Below are 21773 nucleotides of genomic sequence, written 5' to 3' on the forward strand. Positions count from 1 at the left end.
GTTCCCACAAAAAAGGAGAAAGAATCTTTGTAAAGTCTTCCATATAATCAGCTAAAGGACAATGAGCTGTTAAAAAAATAAAATAAAAATGTCCCTAATCCAAAATGCCCATATTTCAAATGTATGATGCATTTATGCATATGATGTATAAATAAATGTTCATTTGCATGATGTAGATCACTTTTTTTTTCTTGTGTCATCCAATAAAATCATTGAAATCGTTTTGATATTGGCTGTTTCTTTCATGTAATTAGCAAGAGTCCATGAGCTAGTGACGTATGGGATATACATTCCTACCAGGAGGGGCAAAGTTTCCCAAACCTCAAAATGCCTATAAATACACCCATCACCACACCCACAAATCAGTTTTACAAACTTTGCCTCCTGTGGAGGTGGTGAAGTAAGTTTGTGCTAGATTCTACGTTGATATGCGCTCTGCAACAGGTTGGAGCCCGGTTTTCCTCTCAGCGTGCAGTGAATGTCAGAGGGATGTGAAGAGAGTATTGCCTATTTGAATTCAATGATCTCCTTCTACGGGGTCTATTTCATAGGTTCTCTGTTATCGGTCGTAGAGATTCATCTCTTACCTCCCTTTTCAGATCGACGATATACTCTTATATATACCATTACCTCTACTGATTCTCGTTTCAGTACTGGTTTGGCTTTCTACTACATGTAGATGAGTGTCCTGGGGTAAGTAAGTCTTATTTTCTGTGACACTCTAAGCTATGGTTGGGCACTTTTATATAAAGTTCTAAATATATGTATTCAAACATTTATTTGCCTTGATTCAGGATGTTCAACGTTCCTTATTTCAGACAGTCAGTTTCATATTTGGGATAATGCATATGAATAAATCAATTTTTTCTTACCTTAAAATTTGACTTTTTTTCCTGTGGGCTGTTAGGCTCGCGGGGGCTGAAAATGCTTCATTTTATTGTGTCATTCTTGGCGCGGACTTTCTTGGCCAAAAATTTTCTTGTCATTTCCGGCGTCATACGTGTCGCCGGAAGTTGCGTCATTTTTTTGACGTTTTTGCGCCAAAAAATGACGGCATTACCGGATGTGGCGCCATTTTTGGCGCCAAAAGCATTTAGGCGCCAAATAATGTGGGCGGCTTTTTTGGCGCTAAAAAATTTGAGCGTCATTGTTGTCTCCACAATATTTAAGTCTCATTATTTATTGCTTCTGGTTGCTAGAAGCTTGTTCATTGGCATTTTTTCCCATTCCTTAAACTGTCATTTAAGGAATTTGATCTTTTTTGCTTTATATGTTGTTTTTTCTATTACATATTGAAAGATGTCTCAGATTAACCCTGAATCAGAAGCCACTTCTGGAAAAAACGCTTAACTGAGTTTCAGTTCTACCAAAGCTAAGTTCATTTATTTTAAATGTTATAAATGTTTATCTTTAGCTATGGTTTGTAATAAGTTATTATGATATACTTTTACATGCAGATTCCATTAGTGTTTATGCTTTATATATTTCCATTCTTACATCTTATGTACAAGAAATATTTAGAAGATTTATAAGAAATATTTTTCTGATTCTATTTTAAAGGCTTTGTCTGACTTCGTGCCTTCTAATAAAAAATTTTTAGGTCTTTTTCACTTCTTTTTTAATTATTGAAGTTTCAAATGACCAACAACATACTGATTTATCCTTCTCTGATGATGTTTTTTCTCTTTCAGAAATTTTCTTCATCAGATATTGACACTAACAAATCTACTTTTTTATTATTTTTCTATTATTAAAGTACATTTGTTCTTTGTTGAAAAGGTGTTGATTATTTTGGATATTAAGGTAACTATTTCTTTAAGACTAGCTGACACTATTTCTGCCTATTTATTTCTTCTGTGTTTTCAGAGGTTTTCTTTCCAATTCCCCATTCTAGGGAATGGAATAGGATGAGAATTTTCTTTTATTCCTTCTTCAAAGGTTTTAAACTATATTCTTTGCCAGCAGTTAAATTCAATTTGGAGGGTTCTCCAATTTATTGGAGCTATCTCTACTTCTACTAATTATGCTATTGTTTCTATAGCAAAATAGTATTTATTTTCCTTTAGATAGTTGTATCTTATTGTGATTTATTTGGATATTGCAATTGCTTCATTTTTTCTGTTTACTTTAAGATCAAGTATCAGATTATGATTTATTTTAGCATTGTTAAGGGACAACATTTACTAGACTAGGTGCTGTTGCATTTGTCTTGTTGTTTTGCATTTATTGATTATGCAAGTCCACTGTATTGACTGGTCCTTTAAACTGGACTATCATGCTAATAATTTCATTTGTGTCTTCATTTTATTGAATATTTTCGCAAATGAGGGTTAATCTATGTCTTTAGCTATTTTAGCTAGAAGAATTTTGTGATTTTTAAAAAAAAAAAAAAAATCCATATTTTTTTTTTTTTTTTTTTTGTTCTAAGATAATCAATTATTTGTTTTATAATTGAATTCAATTCTTAACTGTTACTCTAGGCTTCAAGATTGAGTTCTAAGACTAAAACTTTAAGCTTATACTAGTTTGGTTGTTCTTATTAAGGAACGAATTCCTGAGTTCTTTCCCAAGTAACATGTTTATAATTGGGGTTCAAAATCAGTGTACGTGCCGTATTCCAGCTTGGCTGGTAAGGGGCAGGTTAAGACTTCTTTGAAATTTATTTGGTTCTATTTTGTCCAAATTTCTTTGATTTTATTCCAGTAAGGCTAACACTTTCGTGTGTTTCTGTCCTATATATTTTGGGTACTGTTGAAGCATGGCTGGGCACCCATGGGGTTCAAGCGCTGCTCAGACCTGGAATCTTCTGGGGTATTTCTTCCAGTTCCTTTTTTAGGAACCGGGTTTGGAGTTTTATTCAAACTATTTTGCCTTTTTATGGTCATTGATAGCATTATTTGTTTTCATTAGATACAATAAATGCATATTTTCATTTTTCTGTTTTCATTCAGATTATTTTCTGAGGATGCGGAATCTCATATGATTCACTTGCTCTTCAGGACATAGTTAGAAGATCTTTTTTTCGAAAGCTCTTGATTCCTCACACAAGGGTCACCTTTTTTAGGTTTCCAGATAGTTTGTGTCACTGTCTTTGTCTCTATCAGACAAGGGATAATTCTATTGGGTTCCATCTGTCGGTACCTTTAGTCTCTATTATTTCCTTCAGTTGCTATTTATGCATAGAAGTTTTAGGTCTTATGGCCACAGTATTGGATTCAATTCCCTTTGCTCATTTTCACTAGAAAGAACCTTTCCAGTCTTTTATGAGTGTTGTTTCTTCTAGAACATGGTTGGAGGATCAATTTACCAAAAAGTTTGTTGATTCCTCAGACAAGGGTAACCTTTTTAGGTTTCCTGATAGATTCAGTGTCCTTGACTCTGTCTCTGATGGACAAGAGACGTCTGAAATTGGTTTCAGCTTGTCGAAACCTTCAGTCTCAATCTTTCCCTTTGGTAGCCTTATGCATGGAAATTCTAGGTCTTATGACTGCTGCATTGGACGCGGTCCCCTTTGCTCGTTTTCACATGCGACCTCTTCAGCTCTGTATGCTGAACCAGTGGTGCAGGGATTATACAAAGATATCTCAATTAATATCTTTAAAACCAATTGTACGACACTCTCTGACGTGGTGGACAGACCACCATCGTTTAGTTCAGGGGGCTTCTTTTGTTCTTCCAACCTGGACTGTGATTTCAACAGATGCAAGTCTGACAGGTTGGGGAGCTGTTTGGGGGTCTCTGACAGCACAAGGGGTTTGGGAATCTCAGGAGGTGAGTTTACCAATCAATATTTTGGAACTCCGTGTGATTTTCAGAGCTCTTCAGTCATGGCCTTTTCTAAAGAGAGAGTCGTTCATTTGTTTTCAGACAGACAATGTCACAACTGTGGCATATGTCAATCATCAAGGAGGGACTCACAGTCCTCTGGCTATGAAAGAAGTATCTCGAATTCTGGTATGGGTGGAATCCAGCTCCTGTCTAATTTCTGCGGTTCATATCCCAGGTATAGACAATTGGGAAGCGGATTATCTCAGTCGCCAATCGATACATCCAGGCGAATGGTCTCTTCACCCAGAGGTATTTCTTCAGATTGTTCAAATGTGGGGACTTCCAGAAATAGATCTGATGGCTTCTCATCTAAACAAGAAGCTTCCCAGGTATCTGTCCAGATCCAGGGATCCTCAGGCGGAGGCAGTGGATGCATTGTCACTTCCTTGGAAGTATCATCCTGCCTATATCTTTCCGCCTCTAGTTCTTCTTCCAAGATTCTAAGGAGTGCTCGTTTGTTCTGCTGGTGGCTCCAGCATGGTCTAACAGGTTTTGGTATGCGGATCTTGTCCGGATGGCCTCTTGCCAACCGTGGACTCTTCCGTTAAGACCAGACCTTCTATCACAAGGTCCTTTTTTTCCATCAGGATCTCAAATCCTTAAATTTAAAGGTATGGAGATTGAACGCTTCATTTTAAGTCATAGAGGTTTCTCTGACTCTTTGATTAATACTATGTTACAGGCTCGTAAATCTGTATCTAGGAAGATATATTATCGAGTCTGGAAGATTTACATTTCTTGGTGTTTTTCTCATCATTTTTCTTGGCATTCTTTTAGAATTCCTAAAATTTTACAGTTTCTTCAGGATGGTTTGGATAAAGGTTTGTCTGCAAGTTCCTTGAAAGGACAAATCTCTGCTCTTTCTGTTCTTTTTCACAGAAAGATTGCTAATCTTCCTGATATTCATTGTTTTGTACAAGCTTTGGTTCGTATAAAACCTGTTATTAAGTCAATTTTCTCCTCCTTGGAGTTTGAATTTGGTTCTGGGGGCACTTCAAGCTCCTCCGTTTGAACCTATGCATGGACATTAAATTACTTTCTTGGAAAGTTTTGTTTCTTTTGGCCATCTCTTCTGCTAGAAGAGTTTCTGATTTATCTGCTCTTTCTTGTGAGTCTCCTTTTCTGATTTTTCATCAGGATAAGGCGGTGTTGCGAACTTCTTTTACATTTTTTTCCTAAGGTTGTGAATTCTAACAACATTAGTAGAGAAATTGTGGTTCCTTCATTGTGTCCTAATCCTAAGAATTCTAAGGATAGATCGTTGCATTCTTTGGATGTAGTTAGAGCTTTGAAATATTATGTTGAAGCTACTAAAAATTTCCGAAAGACTTCTGGTCTATTTGTTATCTTTTCCGGTTCTAGGAAAGGTCAGAAGGCCTCTGCCATTTCTTTGGCGTTTTGGTTAAAGTCTTTGATTCATCATGCTTATGTCGAGTCGGGTAAAACTCCGCCTCAAAGGATTACAGCTCATTCTACTAGGTCAGTTTCTACTTCCTGGGCGTTTAGGAATGAAGCTTCGGTTGATCAGATTTGCAAAGCAGCAACTTGGTCTTCTTTGCATACTTTTACTAAATTCTACCATTTTGATGTGTTTTCTTCTTCTGAAGCAGTTTTTGGTAGAAAAGTACTTCAGGCAGCTGTTTCAGTTTGATTATTCTGCTTATAATTTCAGTTTTTTTCATTATAAGATTTAAACTTTATTTTGGGTGTGGATTATTTTCAGCGGAATTGGCTGTCTTTATTTTATCCCTCCCTCTCTAGTGACTCTTGCGTGGAAGATCCACATCTTGGGTATTCATTATCCCATACGTCACTAGCTCATGGACTCTTGCTAATTACATGAAAGAAAACATAATTTATGTAAGAACTTACCTGATAAATTCATTTCTTTCATATTAGCAAGAGTCCATGAGGCCCACCCTTTTTTGTGGTGGTTATGATTTTTTTGTATAAAGCACAATTATTCCAATTCTTTATTTTTTATGCTTTCGCACTTTTGTCTTATCACCCCACTTCTTGGCTATGCGTTAAACTGATTTGTGGGTGTGGTGAGGGGTGTATTTATAGGCATTTTGAGGTTTGGGAAACTTTGCCCCTCCTGGTAGGAATGTATATCCCATACGTCACTAGCTCATGGACTCTTGCTAATATGAAAGAAATGAATTTATCAGGTAAGTTCTTACATAAATTATGTTTTTATAAAAGGTTTCTAATTATGCAGATAACCTATATGGGAATCAAAATGCATATTTAAAGTGATACTGTGCAGTCTTTCCACTTACTTGCTATACCAGATGCAAGATTATTAAATGTATGGTTAATTGTATATGAAATAGCTGTTTTTGCAAACTACAACATATTTAAATAGGCTCAGCTTGCAGAAGTAGCAGGCATCCTTATCTTATCTTTTCTCTCTATAGGCATATTATCGTATCTCGTTATACACAGCTGCCAATACTTAGGGGACGATTTATCAAGCTGAGGCGGACAGGGACGCACATACGCGCTCCTGTCCGCCGCAGCTCGCCTCTGGCGGGCTGAATTCCCCTGGCGGAATCCAGAATTGCACACAAGCTCTATTTTGCAAACGCGTGCAATTCCACCCCCTGCCCGTGCACAGCCAATCACTCATGGGCAGGCGCTGTCAATCTCCCCGGTCTGATGACCGCTGCTTGTTAAATATGGTATGCAGGTTCTCTTGTGAGAACATGCAGCCGTAGGGGGCTCAAAGGCTGATGAAATCCTTTGATAAAGAGAGAGCGCAAATGAAATGAGGAGTTTAGTGCTTCTCTCTCCACTGCACTTGTCTGCTGCTGCTGCCTCTTGTTGTACATAGTTTTTCTTTAAATAGAGCTCTATTCATATTTGCAGTATAGGTGATGGTTTCAACAAAAACAAGCACATGACAAAATAAAAGTACAAAGGCTATATATAAACAATTAAATACACTCATTGTGGAATTAAAAGGAGAGAATAAAATGACAGTACAATGTTGGTTTAATTCCAGTATCCGTATAGGGTACAAAAAAGTTCCAAATAATAGTAACGTAGCAATGAAATTTCTTGGCAAATCATTCCCATTTCTCTTGTTTAAATATGAACTATATTTCTGGGAACACATTTTTCTTCAGTAGTTCAATTTTCTAAATACATTATTGTATTTCCTGTGCACCGCTTTGTCCACAAAGCACTAAAATGTAGAAAATAAGGGACCAAATTTTATATTAAAACTACCAGTATCAATATTATTAGAATTCAATAAAGACTGAACCAGGGGGAAAATTATAGTGACTTCACCATAAGTGCTCCAACAAATTTGTATTTTATATATCTGTTTAAAATTCACTGTTACCTTAGCAACTAGAACATTACAATTTATTTATAGCTACGCCAAGCTGCAGAAAGCTATCTGGAAATCTCATATATTGAAAAAAACAAAAACAAATTTCTTTCCCTGGTAACAAGGTAACAAACTGCTAAACAGAATCATTAAAAAAGATGGGGAGAAAAAAAAAGAAACAAATTAATGTTATTGTTTTATTTTTAACAACTTGATTGGAATCAGAAAAGCTTAAAAGGACACTGAATCCAAATTTTTTCTTTCATGATTCAGATAGAGCATGCAATTTTAAGCAACTCCTATTATCAATTTTCCTTCATTCTCTTGGTATCTTTATTTGAAAAGCAAGAATGTAAGTTTAGATTGTCTGGCTCCTTAGCTTAGATGCCTTCTTTTTCAAATAAAAATAGCAAGAGAACGAAGAAAAATTGATAATAGGAGTAAATTAGAAAGTTGCTTAAAATTGCATGCTCTTTCTGAATCATGAAAGAAAAAAAATTGGGTTCAGTGTCCCTTAATCTTTTTGTGTGTGCTTTATTTGATTGCTGCAAGGGTTATAAAATAAATCTTATATTTAAAGGATTCTTCTTTTTGGCAATAATTCCAAGGATCTGTGTTGTATCTTTCTGTGGCAACAGTCCAGTTATTGTTGGCCACTAGGAAATGTTATAGTCCTAAAATATACATTTCTACACTTTATTCTCACTCTTAAAGGGACATTAAACACTTTGAGATGGTAATATAAAATGATAAATTGTATATAATAAAACAACTCTGCAATATACTTTCATTATATATTTTGTCCTCTTTGCCTGTAATTCAATTCTGAAATTGTGAGCTTTTCAGTTCCTGTTAGAAATGGAAGTGCAGAACACTGTTAAATCCAGCACAACCATTGGCTGCACACTCTAGTGACCTATTTATAACTGACCCTAATTGGCCACAGCAGAGAAGGTAACACAAGTTACAACATGGCAGCTCCCAGTGGTTTATAGACACTAAAACTTTACACTTATTTTGTCACTTTTTAAACAACTAATGAAACTTTAAAAAATACATCTACATGTTAGTCATGAACTAATCTTTTCTGTGAATGCATCATTCTATCTAGCATGTATTTAGTGTTTAATGTCCCTTTAATAATCTTATTGACTCCTTCTGGACCTGGTTTCTTTAGAACATATTTATGGAAAGTTGTATTTGAAGCATAAAAAGAAACACTATAGTATCCATAATTTATATTAATTGTGGAGAAATATTTTATTTTATGTAACAAAAATATAAATATTTTTTTAAATAATGAGAATATATTTTCATGGTAAATGCTACCAAAGTAATTTGTGGGGGAAATCATTTTACAGAAAGGGTAGAAGACAAACACACACACAAGCTTATTGCAGACATGGTAATTATTTTAAAGGGACAATAAAAAAATGTAAAACGTTTTTAAAATGCTGTATAATCTCTTTAATTATTTTGACACTTTTCCCTTTAATTTAAAGGACCACTCAATGCAGCAGAATTGCATAATTAACAAGTGCATAATAAAAAGAAAATACAATAACACTTACTCTGAATTTCAAATAAGCAGTAGATTTTTTTTCTGATACATTTATTTCCCCCCCCCCATTTTCCGCCCCTTGTATCATGTGACAGACATCAGCAAATCACAGTCTAGTATACGTATACCCTGTGAGTTTGTGCACATGCTCAGTAGGATATTGTTCCCCAGAAAGTGTGCATATGATAAGAAAGCAAAATTTGATATTGGAAGTCAATTGGAGAGTGTCTTAAAACTGCATGTTCAGTCTGAATCATAAAAGTTTGTTTTGGATTGAGTGTCCCTTTAAAAAAAAAATTGTGGGGTTTTCCTCTTATGAAATTTAGAGGTGCATATGGCAGGCATTACAAGCCTAAACCCTGCTACATATCTATCCCTAATTGGGCTCCACATGATTGATCTTCTAAGCAACTGAGAAAAAAAAAATCTCCCCAGACCAGAGAGGTTTAGAGAATTCAGCCTTATATCTTCTTTTTATAAACACTGAACTTAAACAGACATATCATTGGGGTCTGGCAATGACTATATGTTCATGGTGATATTACCAAGTACAAATAGTTTGAAAAATGAAGGGTGCTGGAGATAAGCAATTTTTTTTCTCAGAGGCTGAAGTTTTTAGCTTCCTAAAAACTAGACATGTTTAGTTAACCCCTTAATGACAGACGCTGTACAGGGTAGTTATGCCCTGAAAGAGACAGTCTACTTGAAAATGTTTAGGGTTTAAAATGATAGAAAATCCCTTTATTACCCATTCCCAAGTTTTGCATAACCAACACACTTATATTAATACACTTTTTACCTCTGTGATCATCTTGTATCTAAGCCTCTGAAGACTGCCCCCTTATCTCACTTCTTTTGACAGACTTGTATTTTAGGCAATCAGTGCTGACTCATAAATAACTACACGGAAGTGAGCGCAATGTTATATATATGGCAAACGTGAACTAGCATTGCCTAACTGTGAAAAACTGTCAAAATGGTAAGAGGCGGCCTTTAACAGTTTAGAAATCATTTTGAGCCTACCTAGGTTTAGCTTTCAAAAAAAGAATACCAAGAAGACAAAGCAAATTTGATGATACAAGTAAATTGGAAAGTTGTTTAAAATTGCATGACCTGTCTGAATCAGGAGAGTTTAATTTTGACTTGACTGTCCCTTTAAGTAAATGCATTATACCCTGTGTCATGGGCTGTCAGAAAGTGAGGCTTTGCAGAAATAGCATAATGGAGGCCACCACAGGTTTGTGATCACAGGGACATGGTGTCAAAATAAAGAGCTTTAAAAGGGACACTGAACCGAATTTTTTTCTTTTGTGATTCAAATAGAGCATGCAATTTTAAGCAACTTTCTAATTTACTCCTATTATCAAATTTTCTTCATTCTCTTGGTATCTTTATTTGAAAAGCAAGAATGTAAGTTTAGATGCCGGCCCATTTTTGGTGAACAACCTGGGTTGTTCTTGCTGATTGGTGGATAAATTCACCCACCAATAAACAAGTGCTGTCCAAGTGCTGAACCAAAAATTGGCTGGCTCTTTAGCTTAGATGCCTTCTTTTTCAAATAAAGATAGCAAGAGAATGAAGAAAAATTGATAATAGGAGTAAATTAGAAAGTTGCTTAAAATTGCATGCTCTATCTGAATCACGAAAGAATTTTTTTGGGTTCAGTGTCCCTTTAACATAACCAGAAAATAAGTGTACCATGTTTAGATTTTGCTCTTTTAAATGCACGATAGCCTTTTAAAGATCTTTTAAATTTCCCTCTAATAAACTCTTGTGTGTTATATCAAAGATAAAACAACATTTCAAAACACTTCGAATATACTGGGATTTACAATTAAATAAGGAATAAAGGAGCATATTACCCAACTGCTGAATTACATAAAAGTAATGCAGTATATTTGTAAGAATTAAGCGGACTAGAAAATATCAAATGAACATATTTATGTATAAAATTAAGATATTTTACCTCAACATTTCCTCAGTAGCCACACCCTATTGTACTGGAACTTGAGGCAGCCAATCAGGACTTACAAGCGAGCATTTATCTGGCATGCACAGCTCTTCAAAGGGATATTGTACACTAGATTTTTCTTAGCATAAATGTTTTGTAGATGATCCATTTATATAGCCCATCTGGGTGTGTTTTTGTAACAATTTATTCTTGTACTGTACTTATTTTTTTTTTAATAACATTGTGCAGATTTTCAGACTCCTAACCCAGCCCCAAAGTATCAGATGTAGACCCAGGTCTACAGACTCCAGCTGTTCCTGTTTGTCTAAAGGGTCTTTTCATATGCAAGAAAGGAGGGAGGGGGGGGGGGTATCTGCTCTTCCTGATTCCCCAGCCCTTTTTTACTGGGTGTCCCAGCCTAACCTTATCAACAGTGCTAAACTGGGAGCTTTTAAGTAAGATTTTAAAAGGTTTTATACTGGATTTTTAGATCAGTATTTGTGCATATTCATATTGTAATGGTACTTGAGGCAGCCAATCAGGACTTACAGGCGAGCCTTCATCTGACATGTGTAGGCAAAGTCACTTTATTTACCGTCCCTGTTTATAGACATTTATATAACATTTTGCAAGATTATGGTGAAAGCCTCTGATATAACAGTAAAACAAACTGTGAACTCAGCAGTGATAATGCGGATTGGGTTTTTTATCACCATGCAGATGACAGCAGAAAGAGTAGATGAACGGAAACTGCTCACAGATAGGGATGGGCAAATGTTTTGCAACATTCGAACAATGAAACGAATTTTACATATTTGTTCATTCTTTTTGAATTTGGAATGTTTGTACAACATTCTAACATTTGTTTAATGTAATAGTATTTCTAATGCTTTCGTTAAATGTAACATTTGAATCATGCAATATTCTAAATAGAAACATTCAAATTTACATATTTTTATCTATTATGTATCAATTTACTAAATGATCTACCACATAAACTATAGAACTTCTGAATACTGTTTGTTAAATCGAATGTTACATTTGAAATTTTGAATATCGAATCAGCTTTTTACAGATATGTTTGAATTATTTTCAAGTGATTTAGCATATGGGCGTATCCCTTTAACATCGCACATTAGTACATTCTTCCTGTGGTTCCTCAAACTTTTTTACAGGTGCCTGTCAAACCGGCAGTGGTGCTTACTGCTTACCTATATGTTGTGCACAAGTATCACAATACTCAGCATACAGCGACTCAAAGCAATTGCAGCAATAAGGCCGTCCTTCCTTCATGATATATCTCTGACCCCCGAGTACAGTTTCACATTCAAAACAACAAAAATGCTTCATGTGCCAATGTCTCCCCTCAGCCTCTGTGCATTCATCAGCAAATATGATCTAACAAGAAAAAAAGATATATTAAAGTTTCTTAGAGACATTATCTATAAAATAAGATTGTAAGGTCATAAAAAGATGAATAAAAATCATGTTTATTTGCATTTGCTTCAGCAGTACCTGTACAACTTTGGGTACACAGCTCACCATAGTGGTTCTCTAACGCGTTTCACAAAGTGCCCAAGTGCCCTATGTGGTGAGCTGTATAGCTGACGTTTTCTGAAATTTAAAGGGACAGTGTAGTAGTAAAATTACAAGGTCTAATTCGTTAGAGCAAGTATTTTTTAACTACTCACCTTGGTATTATTTCAACCCCTGAAAATGAGCCATAAGCATTGTGATTGTCATGGTTGTACGTCCGCCACTGCCAATTCGTTCACCTGCTTAGGACTAGCAGTTCTCTGTGGCTTCAAAGCAATATTTTAACTTTTTAAGGGTTAAACTCATAAAGTTCCAGGGCACGTAGTGAAACATTACATGCTGTAATTAATTTGATTATCTAACTTTCCGACTACAGTGCCCCTTTAAAAAAGATAGACATTGATTTATAAACTGAAGTTCCACTTTATTATTTCAGCACATGTGCACATACAAAATTACTTTTTCTGACATCAAATAATGTTTAAACTGAAGAAAGGGATTCTGGGTAATGATATGGAAGTGAGGTCACAGTGCTTGATTTTTTAACTCCCTCACGCTAGTGTAAAACACACCATGGATAGTAGAGTGCAGAATCTAAAAACTTATCGACATGTGGTCGTTTTCTAACATCTGCACAGAGAAGCTGGTATATAAAGTATTGTCAGGCTAATTTGCATATTCTTACCCAGCATCCTCTTCTCCAGTGGAAACACTTTGCTAGGGGAGGGTTTATATGGGGAAAATATATATATATATTTTGTTGAGATATGCATATATGCTATACAATAGACAGTTACACAAATATATAAGTGAGTGTGTGTGTAATATACAGGAAAATATCACTATAGTTTACTAGTCAAGAGAAAAAAAGTTGCTTGTCCACCCAATATTAAAGGGATATGAAACATTTGCATTTGAGATTCAGACAGAGCATACATTTATTTTTTAGAAAATTCCAATTTACTTCTATTATCAAATTTGCTTTGTTCCCATAGTATTCTTTAATGAATAGATATCTAGGAGGTTGTCTGGAGAACTGCATGGCAGGAAATAGTGCTGCCATCTAGTACTCTTGCAAATAATTAACATCCTTGCTACACTGCTCCAGACATGAGCAGGATCCTAAGCTTATACTCCTGCTTTTCAACAAAAGATACCAAGCGAAGGAAGAAAAAAATAAATTAGAAAGTTATTTAAAATTGCATGCTCTATCTGAATCATGAAATAATTTTTTTTTGTATTTCATATCTCTTTAAAAATAGGTAATTTGCTGCAATTTCTTTCTCATCCATGACTAGCTGTCACATGACTAGCTGTCACATGACTAGCTGTCACATGACTAGCTGTCAATAGGAAATAGTTTATTTTGCTTTTTCAGTAACAAATTCAGTAACAAATTCTCTGGCAGCCTACAGGGTTTCTTATTTAACCTTTTACACATCCACAAGTCATAAACCCATTCTAAAATAATTGATTTTTGACACTTAAAGAGCTCAGCAATAAATGTTTACAACTTATATAAGATAACATTATCCAATTTTTTTTTTTTATTATTCCCCTAAAGTAAAATCAAGTTGTGGAACATATTACCAGCAACAACCAGGACAGCTTTGAGATTAAAATATAGAAATGTTAGATCAATTTTCACATATCCCTAAGGCTCTGTCTAATCCTACCCAATACTGTTTTAGGATATCTTGCAGTGAGATTTCTGCTGACTGGCTGTATGGATAGGGAAGATAAGACATCAGTTATTTCTCACCAGCTCAACAGCTCAAATATTTTCCCCAAAACACTTGTAGAAATTTAGATAGCTGAGTTTTCTCACAGTATATCAGCTCTTTACAGGGACATTGTACTATTTTTCTTTGCATAAATGTTTTATAGATTATCCATTTATATAGCCCACCTGGGAGTGTTTTTGTAACAATGTATAGGTTTGCTTATTTTTTTTAAAAAAATTGTGCTGTTTTTCAGATTCCTAACCAAGCCCTACAGTATCAGATGTAGACCCAAGTCTACACTCCTGCTGCTCCCGTTTGTCTAAAGGCTCTTTTCATATGAGGGTAGGGGTGAGAGGAGAGTGTATGCTCTTTATGCTTCCCCAGCCACTTTTAATGGGTGTCCCGGCCTAACTTCATCAGCAGTGCTAAACTGGGAGCTTCTAAGTAAGTTTTTAAAAGCTTTAATACTGGATTTTTAGATCAGTATCTGCTCATATTCTTCTTTATAGTAGTGTCTATTACATGCAGTTATATGAAAATGTGTGTACACTGTCCCTTTAATAATCAGTTCACCAATAAATATCAGTCACATAACCTTCTCTCTTGAAACATAAAGAACATGAGCAACACATGTTTTGCTGAAGGTATTTATTTATTGCATGAATTATCTAGCTCTGCAAATACATTAATATTCTTTGGAATATAAGGGACAAAATGAATACTAATAAATTAATATAATAATCAAAACTAGTATGTCCCTTTAATAGATCTACAATTGGTAACTATAAAATGTATAAACCACAAATTGTAATAAAAACAAATAATGCTTACCTGATAATTTCCTTTTCTTCCGTTGGAAAGAGTCCACAGCTGCATTCATTACTTTTGGGAAATAAGAACCTGGCCACTAGGAGGAGGCAAAGACACACCAGCCAAAGGCATAAATACTCCTCCCACTTCCCTCATCCCCAGTCATTCTGCCAAGGAACAGTAGAAGAAATATCAGGGTGAAAAAAGGTCCTAGAAGAATAAAAAGACACCCAACGTAGAAAAAGGGTGGGAAACTGTGGACTCTTTCCAATGGAAGAAAAGGAAATTATCAGGTAAGCATAATTTATGTTTTTCATCCTAATTGGAAAGAGTCCACAGCTGCATTCATTACTTTTGGGAAAACAATACCCAAGCTAAAGAGGACACTGAATGCCAAAATGGGAGGGTACAATAGGCGGCCCATTCTGAGGGAACCAAGCCAGAAACCACTACCCAACATAAAACTTTGAAAAGGAAAGACCCCAAGGGCACTAACCAGCAGATAGTCCAGAAGGCTAGCTAGAGACCGCAAAATCTGACTCAACTGAGCCAACAGTCCTCCAAGAGACACCGTCGCCCAGCAGGTGGGCCCTCACCAAGGGATAAGGCAAAGAAAAACCGAAGGGGAACCGAAAGGTCACCACAAAATCCATAAAAGGAAAAACCCCAATAGCGAGCACAGCTCACAAAGGCCCAAATGGGTCCTGACAGACAAGGGAAGGCTACGCCCAAACCAAGCAGAAACCAGAGGTTTAGGACCGGGCCTCGAAACAGAGAAACCTTTCTCTCAACATTGTGCAAAAGCACCGAAAGACAACTGAAGACTGAGTCCTCACATCGTCAGAACTAAGAATACTATAGTATTCAGACAAAATAAGAACATGCAACAGACCCAGACAAAAAACCCTGAGTCAAGAACACGCAGCCATCATTAGGATGACACAGAAGAATACTTGCTGAGAAGTAAAAAGCGGCTAGCAAGAGAACAGTTTACAAAAGGAGAATTCACAGACAAAGGGCACACTTCCAGGCAATCAAAGCCGCTAGACCTACACACAGGGCTCCAAAAGGGGAAGCACATAACCTCAACGAGACCCACTAAACCCCCGAGAGGTTACACCCAGAACCCAAAAGTGAATGGTAACCCGGGACCCTCAGCTCGTAAACCCAGGGGGCTAACTACAATGCCAACCTAGATCCTGAAGATGACAACGCATCTCAGAACCCACTCCCAACCGGGCCAGCCCAAGCATCGGTAGGTTTTGAAAACAGAACAGAAGAAAACAGAGCACGGGTGCCAACCCGACTCCTTAGAAACAGACGACAAGGCCGTAGACCCAAAGGAATCTACCAAAAGGCCCACCATAGTCTCGACACGGAGCCAGCAAGACTCCAGATGGAATGTAACAACCCAGAGAAAAGCACCCCTCTCTGAAAGGTTAACTCTCAGTTCCAACCTCCTGAATCCAAGAGAATCCCATAAGAAGGAGAATAAGCCCCCCGCCTTAAGAAAAGGGATGAGGCCAAAAAGGCAGAGCACCTGCCCACAAGGCACAAAGCCACAGGCTAAAGGAGAGATCAATCTCCAATGCAGATGAACTTGGAAGGAATTCCCCTAAGGAATTAGCTTGCTAACACACATCCAATGTGTAATAGCTGCAGCAGAGACACTGCAAACCCATTTGCCTGCAGAGCAGTGAATCCATAAGGTTACCACAGCAAGCTGACCAAGGGAAACCGACCATAAAGGCGTAAGTCCAGCCCAATGAGCATCAGCATTCAGACAACCTGGCCAACCGTGACCAGGTCAATTAGTCCAAGTAAAAGGACATAGCCCAAGTTCCCAGGAACTGGGGAACCCCGACCCAGCCCTAGAGCCAAAAAGTCCGGCAACAACTCCACAAAGGAAAACACTGACGAAGCCTCAGCAACCAGAAGCACCAGGGAGAAAACAGATCCGAGCCCCCAAATGTTTAAACAAACAATATCAGAGAACTTAACACCCCGTCTGATATAAAACACCAGACCACAGGGAGATATCAATGCAATATCCAGATCAACCCAGATAATGAGATAACTTGCAAGTCCGGACCCAAGGAAGAGACCACCCCTTGCCAAAGTCCAATGCTCCAAAGGAGCTAAGGCTATAAAAGTCGACACTAGAGCCTATAGACTCTCAAACATCGGCAGAACAACAAGCGAGGGGATACCCCGAAGCCAAAATCACTCGAGCAAAAGCTGGTCTCTGCATCACCTCTATACAATCAGAGGATCATAGAGAGAAAAGGACGCACAGCATCCCCAGCTCCGAGCAGAGCCCAAGGAGACCACGCCCAGTGCCCCTAACAGGGAACGACCATATCCCAGAGGGGAACCCAGGTCCCTAAAAGGAGACCCAACTCACATGGAGACAACAGAGGAAGACCAAAAGGTCTCATAAAAAACAGCTAGACAGTACGCAGGCAATGTGCAATAGCTGCAGCTGGTCACATTCTGCAACCCATCCGCTGCAAGGCAGCTGAACTACCCAATAAACTTCTAGCTGCTGAGAATTATGTCCAGAAGGACAATTCCCAGGGCCTCAAAAGAAAAAAAGGGTAAACTGCACAACTCGGCGGCAAGAGTTTGCAAGCCCACCAACCCTCCACTACATGGGAAGGAGCTCTAGGGTCTGACAACCCCAGACACAAGAGAGAGAGACACAGCAGAATTCCACTGACCCAGTCATCCAAAATGAAGGCTATAAGGACTGAGACAATCCTTTCTGCCTCACGGACCTACCAGTCCTCTAGAATGCTTAGTTGAACACAGAGGATAACATGAGCACTCAGCGCCTCTACCGGACCAGCCAAGCAGAGCGGTGCTACGTGTCCGAACAGCTACCAGACAGAACTGAACCCAAACAGGACCAGCCTGCAATCCGGGTCCTAACCGTCAAGCCGCATAAATCCTCCCTCAGAGGGAAAGAAGGAAAACAGACAGGACATCCTATCGGATGAAAATAAAATACAAGGCAAACCATAGGTTAACACACAAAAAGAAACAGGATTACCGCAGGACCAGTTAAACGGAGCCCTGATCTTCCAAAAAAACCTGGAAAAGATCTCAATACATGGAGAATCAGGAGATTACATCATCCCCACATGTCTAATGAGGTGCACCATTCGAAGAGCAGACTGAGTATTCCCATATCCGATAATGATAGGGTTGTTCAATAACTGAAAAAACATGTCTGAGTAACACGCAAAGGCACACTATTCTGTAAGGCACAGTCGAACCCTCAGGGAACTGTACAATCCAAGGTGGAATACCCGGGACAACAGGAGCAGGGAAGGGAAGGCACCACCCTGTCCTCAAACTCTATTCAATTTAGGAAATAAAGGTTCATCAGGCAATATGACCTCTGGAACTCCTGAATTCGCCAAAAAACTTCCTTTAGAAGAAGCTCAAATTCCTAAAACTAAAGTCTGGTTCCTCTGCAGCTGGAGGTTGAGAGGCAGCAGACTCCGACCCAGAAAGTTCATACTCTGATGTCTCAGAAGAACTTCATCCACGGATAACCCTATCAGTTAAATCCAAAAATTATGTGATGTACTCTCGGAAGGAGTGCAATATGTAGCCTTTCGCTTGTACTTAGCAGGGCGAGGTAAAGTATTAAGGCCGCAGACACCGCTGTCTGAACTGCACAGTAACGTCTGGAGAAAAAAGGCCCCCTCCAGATGGAGGATCCGCAATGCTACGGGAAAACTGCATGTGTATAGAGATAACAATGTAGGGTACGCACCTCACTGGACGACAACTCCTCAGAGGTGGCAGGCTCTGTGGTATCAAACATGTTTGATATTATCACATTATCAAGGCATATGGAACATAATTGAGAGGGGGAACTAGGGCAATATAAGCAGGAATTACTCTTTAGTAATAGAGGGAGTGCCCTCTAAAGTAACAGAATCCTCCATCGCTAGTGCAATAACCGGAGAACTAGAGAGATAAAACATCTTATTAAAAAAACGGCACCCTTATACCCCAATGGCTGGGGCACTCCCCACCTCCTATGACCCAGACAGTACAGAGATTTATGACTCCTCTCCGATAGTCCGGTCAGCAAAGAGGGAATAAATCACATAGTGCACAATGCAGGACTGTCCCTGCATGAGAGAAAGCACACCAAGCTTGTAAGCTGCATGGCACTCAAAGTGAAAGTGAAACCTGTATATTCCATAACAGCCTATGAGCCTAACATCTCTCACATAAAGCAGCATAAAATCAAATAAACATATAAGATTATTATTCCCTCCTGTTCAATAATCCCCCTAAGGAGATATTAACCCTTGATTCTATAAAGATAAAAGGCGCCACACTGTGACCCTGTCTTCTGTGTTAACATTATATAATAAAAAATGAAACAATCGTCTTACCAGAATCTACGCCGTGGAACAGGAACACGGCCCTTCAAGTGTGACAGGTCGTAGCATCGCTCCTGACATGGACTTGAGAGAAAAAGCAGTGTGCGAAACTCGTCTTCGCCGATTGCTGTAGGAGCTGTTAATATGAGTCGGGATGGTGTCGCAAAAGACAACTCTCCCTGCATCTCCGGAATCTAACTTTCACCCAGGCCCTCACTGAGAAGCTTATAGGGATACTTAAAACTCCTGTCCCATTGCGAAGAGTAGTACCCTCCATAAGAGACAAAACAAATTCTGACACTTCTCTGCCAACCTCCTGGGACGAAAGGCAAAGAATGACTGGGGGATGAGGGAAGTGGGAGGAGTATTTAAGCCTTTGGCTGGGGTGTCTTTGCCTCCTCCTGGTGGCCAAGTTCTTATTTCCCAAAAGTAATGAATGCAGCTGTGGACTGTTTTCAATTAGGAAGAAAAAGTGTTTTGTTTACAACCAGGTAGTGGAAGGTGCACTCATCAGGAAATAAATATAGTTCGGCAGCATGTCCTGTAGGGATGTTGCCCACTCATAGTGCGGCATTTTTAGCTGATAAGAGTTAATTGTATTCAAAGCGGCTGCAGCAAAAAGAGTACATTGTCCCTTTAAACTTTCATGAAAACCATTTTTGTTCTTTCGTTATTCAGAGCATAGACATTATAAATAGTTCCTAATTGAATTCTATTATCAAATTTGCTTCTTATAGTATTCTTTGTTAAAGAGATGTTTGAAGAAATAAATGGCAGGAAAACGTGCTGACATCTAGTGTTCTTGCAAATGTATAACATTTTTGCAAACTGCTGCCATATAGTTCCGCAGACACGTGCACGCTTCTTAGTTTATCTCCTTGCTTTTAAACAAACAATACTAAGAGACCAAAGAAAATGTATTAGTAAATTGGGAAATTGTTTAAAATGAAATGCTCTATCTGAATTTTGAAAGAAAAATTTGGCGTTAATAAGGGAAATTAAACACTAAATAAATGCTAGATAGAATGATGTTATCATAGAAAATATTAGCCTGAGAATAACATGTAGATGTATTTTTTAAAGTCTCATTAGTTGTTTAAATATTGACAAAATAAGTGTAAAGTTTTAGTCTCTATAAAACAATGAGAGCTGCCATGTTGTAACTTAGGTTACCTTCTCTGCAGTGGCCAATTAGGAATAGTTATAAATAGGTCACTAGAGTGTGCAGCCAATGGCTGTGCGGAATATAACTGTTTCAAACAGGAACTGTAAAACTCACAATTTCAGCATGGAATTATAGGAAAAGGGGACAAAATAAATAATCAAATTATATTGTAAAGGTATATATATATATATATATATATATACACACACACACGATTTATCATTTTGTATTACCATCTCAAAGTGTTTGAAGTCTCTTTAATGTTCAAACACTGTACTGTGAATGACAACTCATTCCATACTACAAACTCCAAAATTGTAGAACTGCTTTTTCCCAGAAGACAATCAATTCAAAATCTGTGTTGGTAAACGAGCCAGAATAAAAAAAAAATTCTAACAGTATATCATGACCCAGATATTTTAGTAATCTCTTAATGACTCCCAGAAATACCAGATTAAATTAAGATGTGTTGTGAGGAGTCCAACACAAATGCATAGATACATTGACAGACCTTTTCAGTTATGTTAATAGCTATCCGGATTCCCCCCAGTGAGCAAGACAGATGCAAGACTTGAGCAGTGCGATTTTTTTTTCTTACCACTGGAGAGCGGATTTGCTGTGATTAGCCTAATCTGTTCTTACCTCATCACATGCTGCACATCGAGGTTTCAAACACTCTGCGTGATGTCGGCCACAATAGATTTTTCCTTCTTGATAGAAATAAATAAGGTCAACAAGCAACTCGTTGCAGATGGAGCATACAAAGCACTGAGGATGCCAGCATATTCCATGTCCCGCTCTAGACGCAAAAACAGCGATATCTCCTCCATTGATCTGCCCTCCACACTAAAAGAAAAATACAAAGCAAATACTGTTATTTATCTACATAGAAAGTAAAAAACAGAAATGGTAATTAATTGTCATCACGACATGTTGCAGTTAAATATTAAATGCATCTAAAGAGCAAAAGAATGTCACATCATTACGCTGATTAATCACATGGTTGAATAAATAAAGATAGTTTAAAGGCCATAATATTTGAAAAATTACATAATCTAATTAAGTGGAGCATGTCATTTTAAGACTATCGACCCTGCACTACTGTATGTTTTTACCCCCTGCAATAACGCACAATAGAAGTACCGCTCGGGACCTGCAGAGCACTGCTGGCCCTAAGCGAAAACTGCAGCTGATCCAATCACACGATTCAGATGTGTAAGCGCTGCTGTTTCAATCAGCTGCAGTTTCCTTCTGAACAAGCAGTGCTCTGTGGATCACAAATAAGAGCAAGGATGATTATGGCCCTTTAAATGGACATAAAATCTATAATTGAAATGAATGCATTTTACTTTCTTTATCAGCGAAGAGGAAACATGGGAGGAGGCCAGAAAACATTTTTCCCAGTCAATATTTTAATTGCAGACTTCCGAACTTTCCCTATTTGAGAGGGAC

The 21773-nt window shown here is 37.8% G+C and overlaps 1 protein-coding gene across 3 annotated transcripts in view; it reads right to left on the reverse strand.

Moving 5' to 3' along the window:
* The window catches only part of PRICKLE2 (prickle planar cell polarity protein 2), a 372653-nt gene that overhangs the window by 60163 nt on the left and 290717 nt on the right, over window positions 1-21773 (reverse strand). For all 3 annotated transcript variants that reach the window (XM_053721002.1, XM_053721001.1, XM_053721003.1), the window contains exons 5-6: window positions 20964-21167; window positions 11892-12078 (exon numbers count right to left, since the gene is read on the reverse strand). In XM_053721002.1, the coding sequence (XP_053576977.1) occupies window positions 11892-12078; window positions 20964-21167 (391 nt within the window). The remainder of the gene's footprint in view (window positions 1-11891; window positions 12079-20963; window positions 21168-21773) is intronic.

This window comes from Bombina bombina, chromosome 7, assembly GCF_027579735.1.
Source record: "Bombina bombina isolate aBomBom1 chromosome 7, aBomBom1.pri, whole genome shotgun sequence".
Lineage (NCBI taxonomy): Eukaryota > Metazoa > Chordata > Amphibia > Anura > Bombinatoridae > Bombina > Bombina bombina.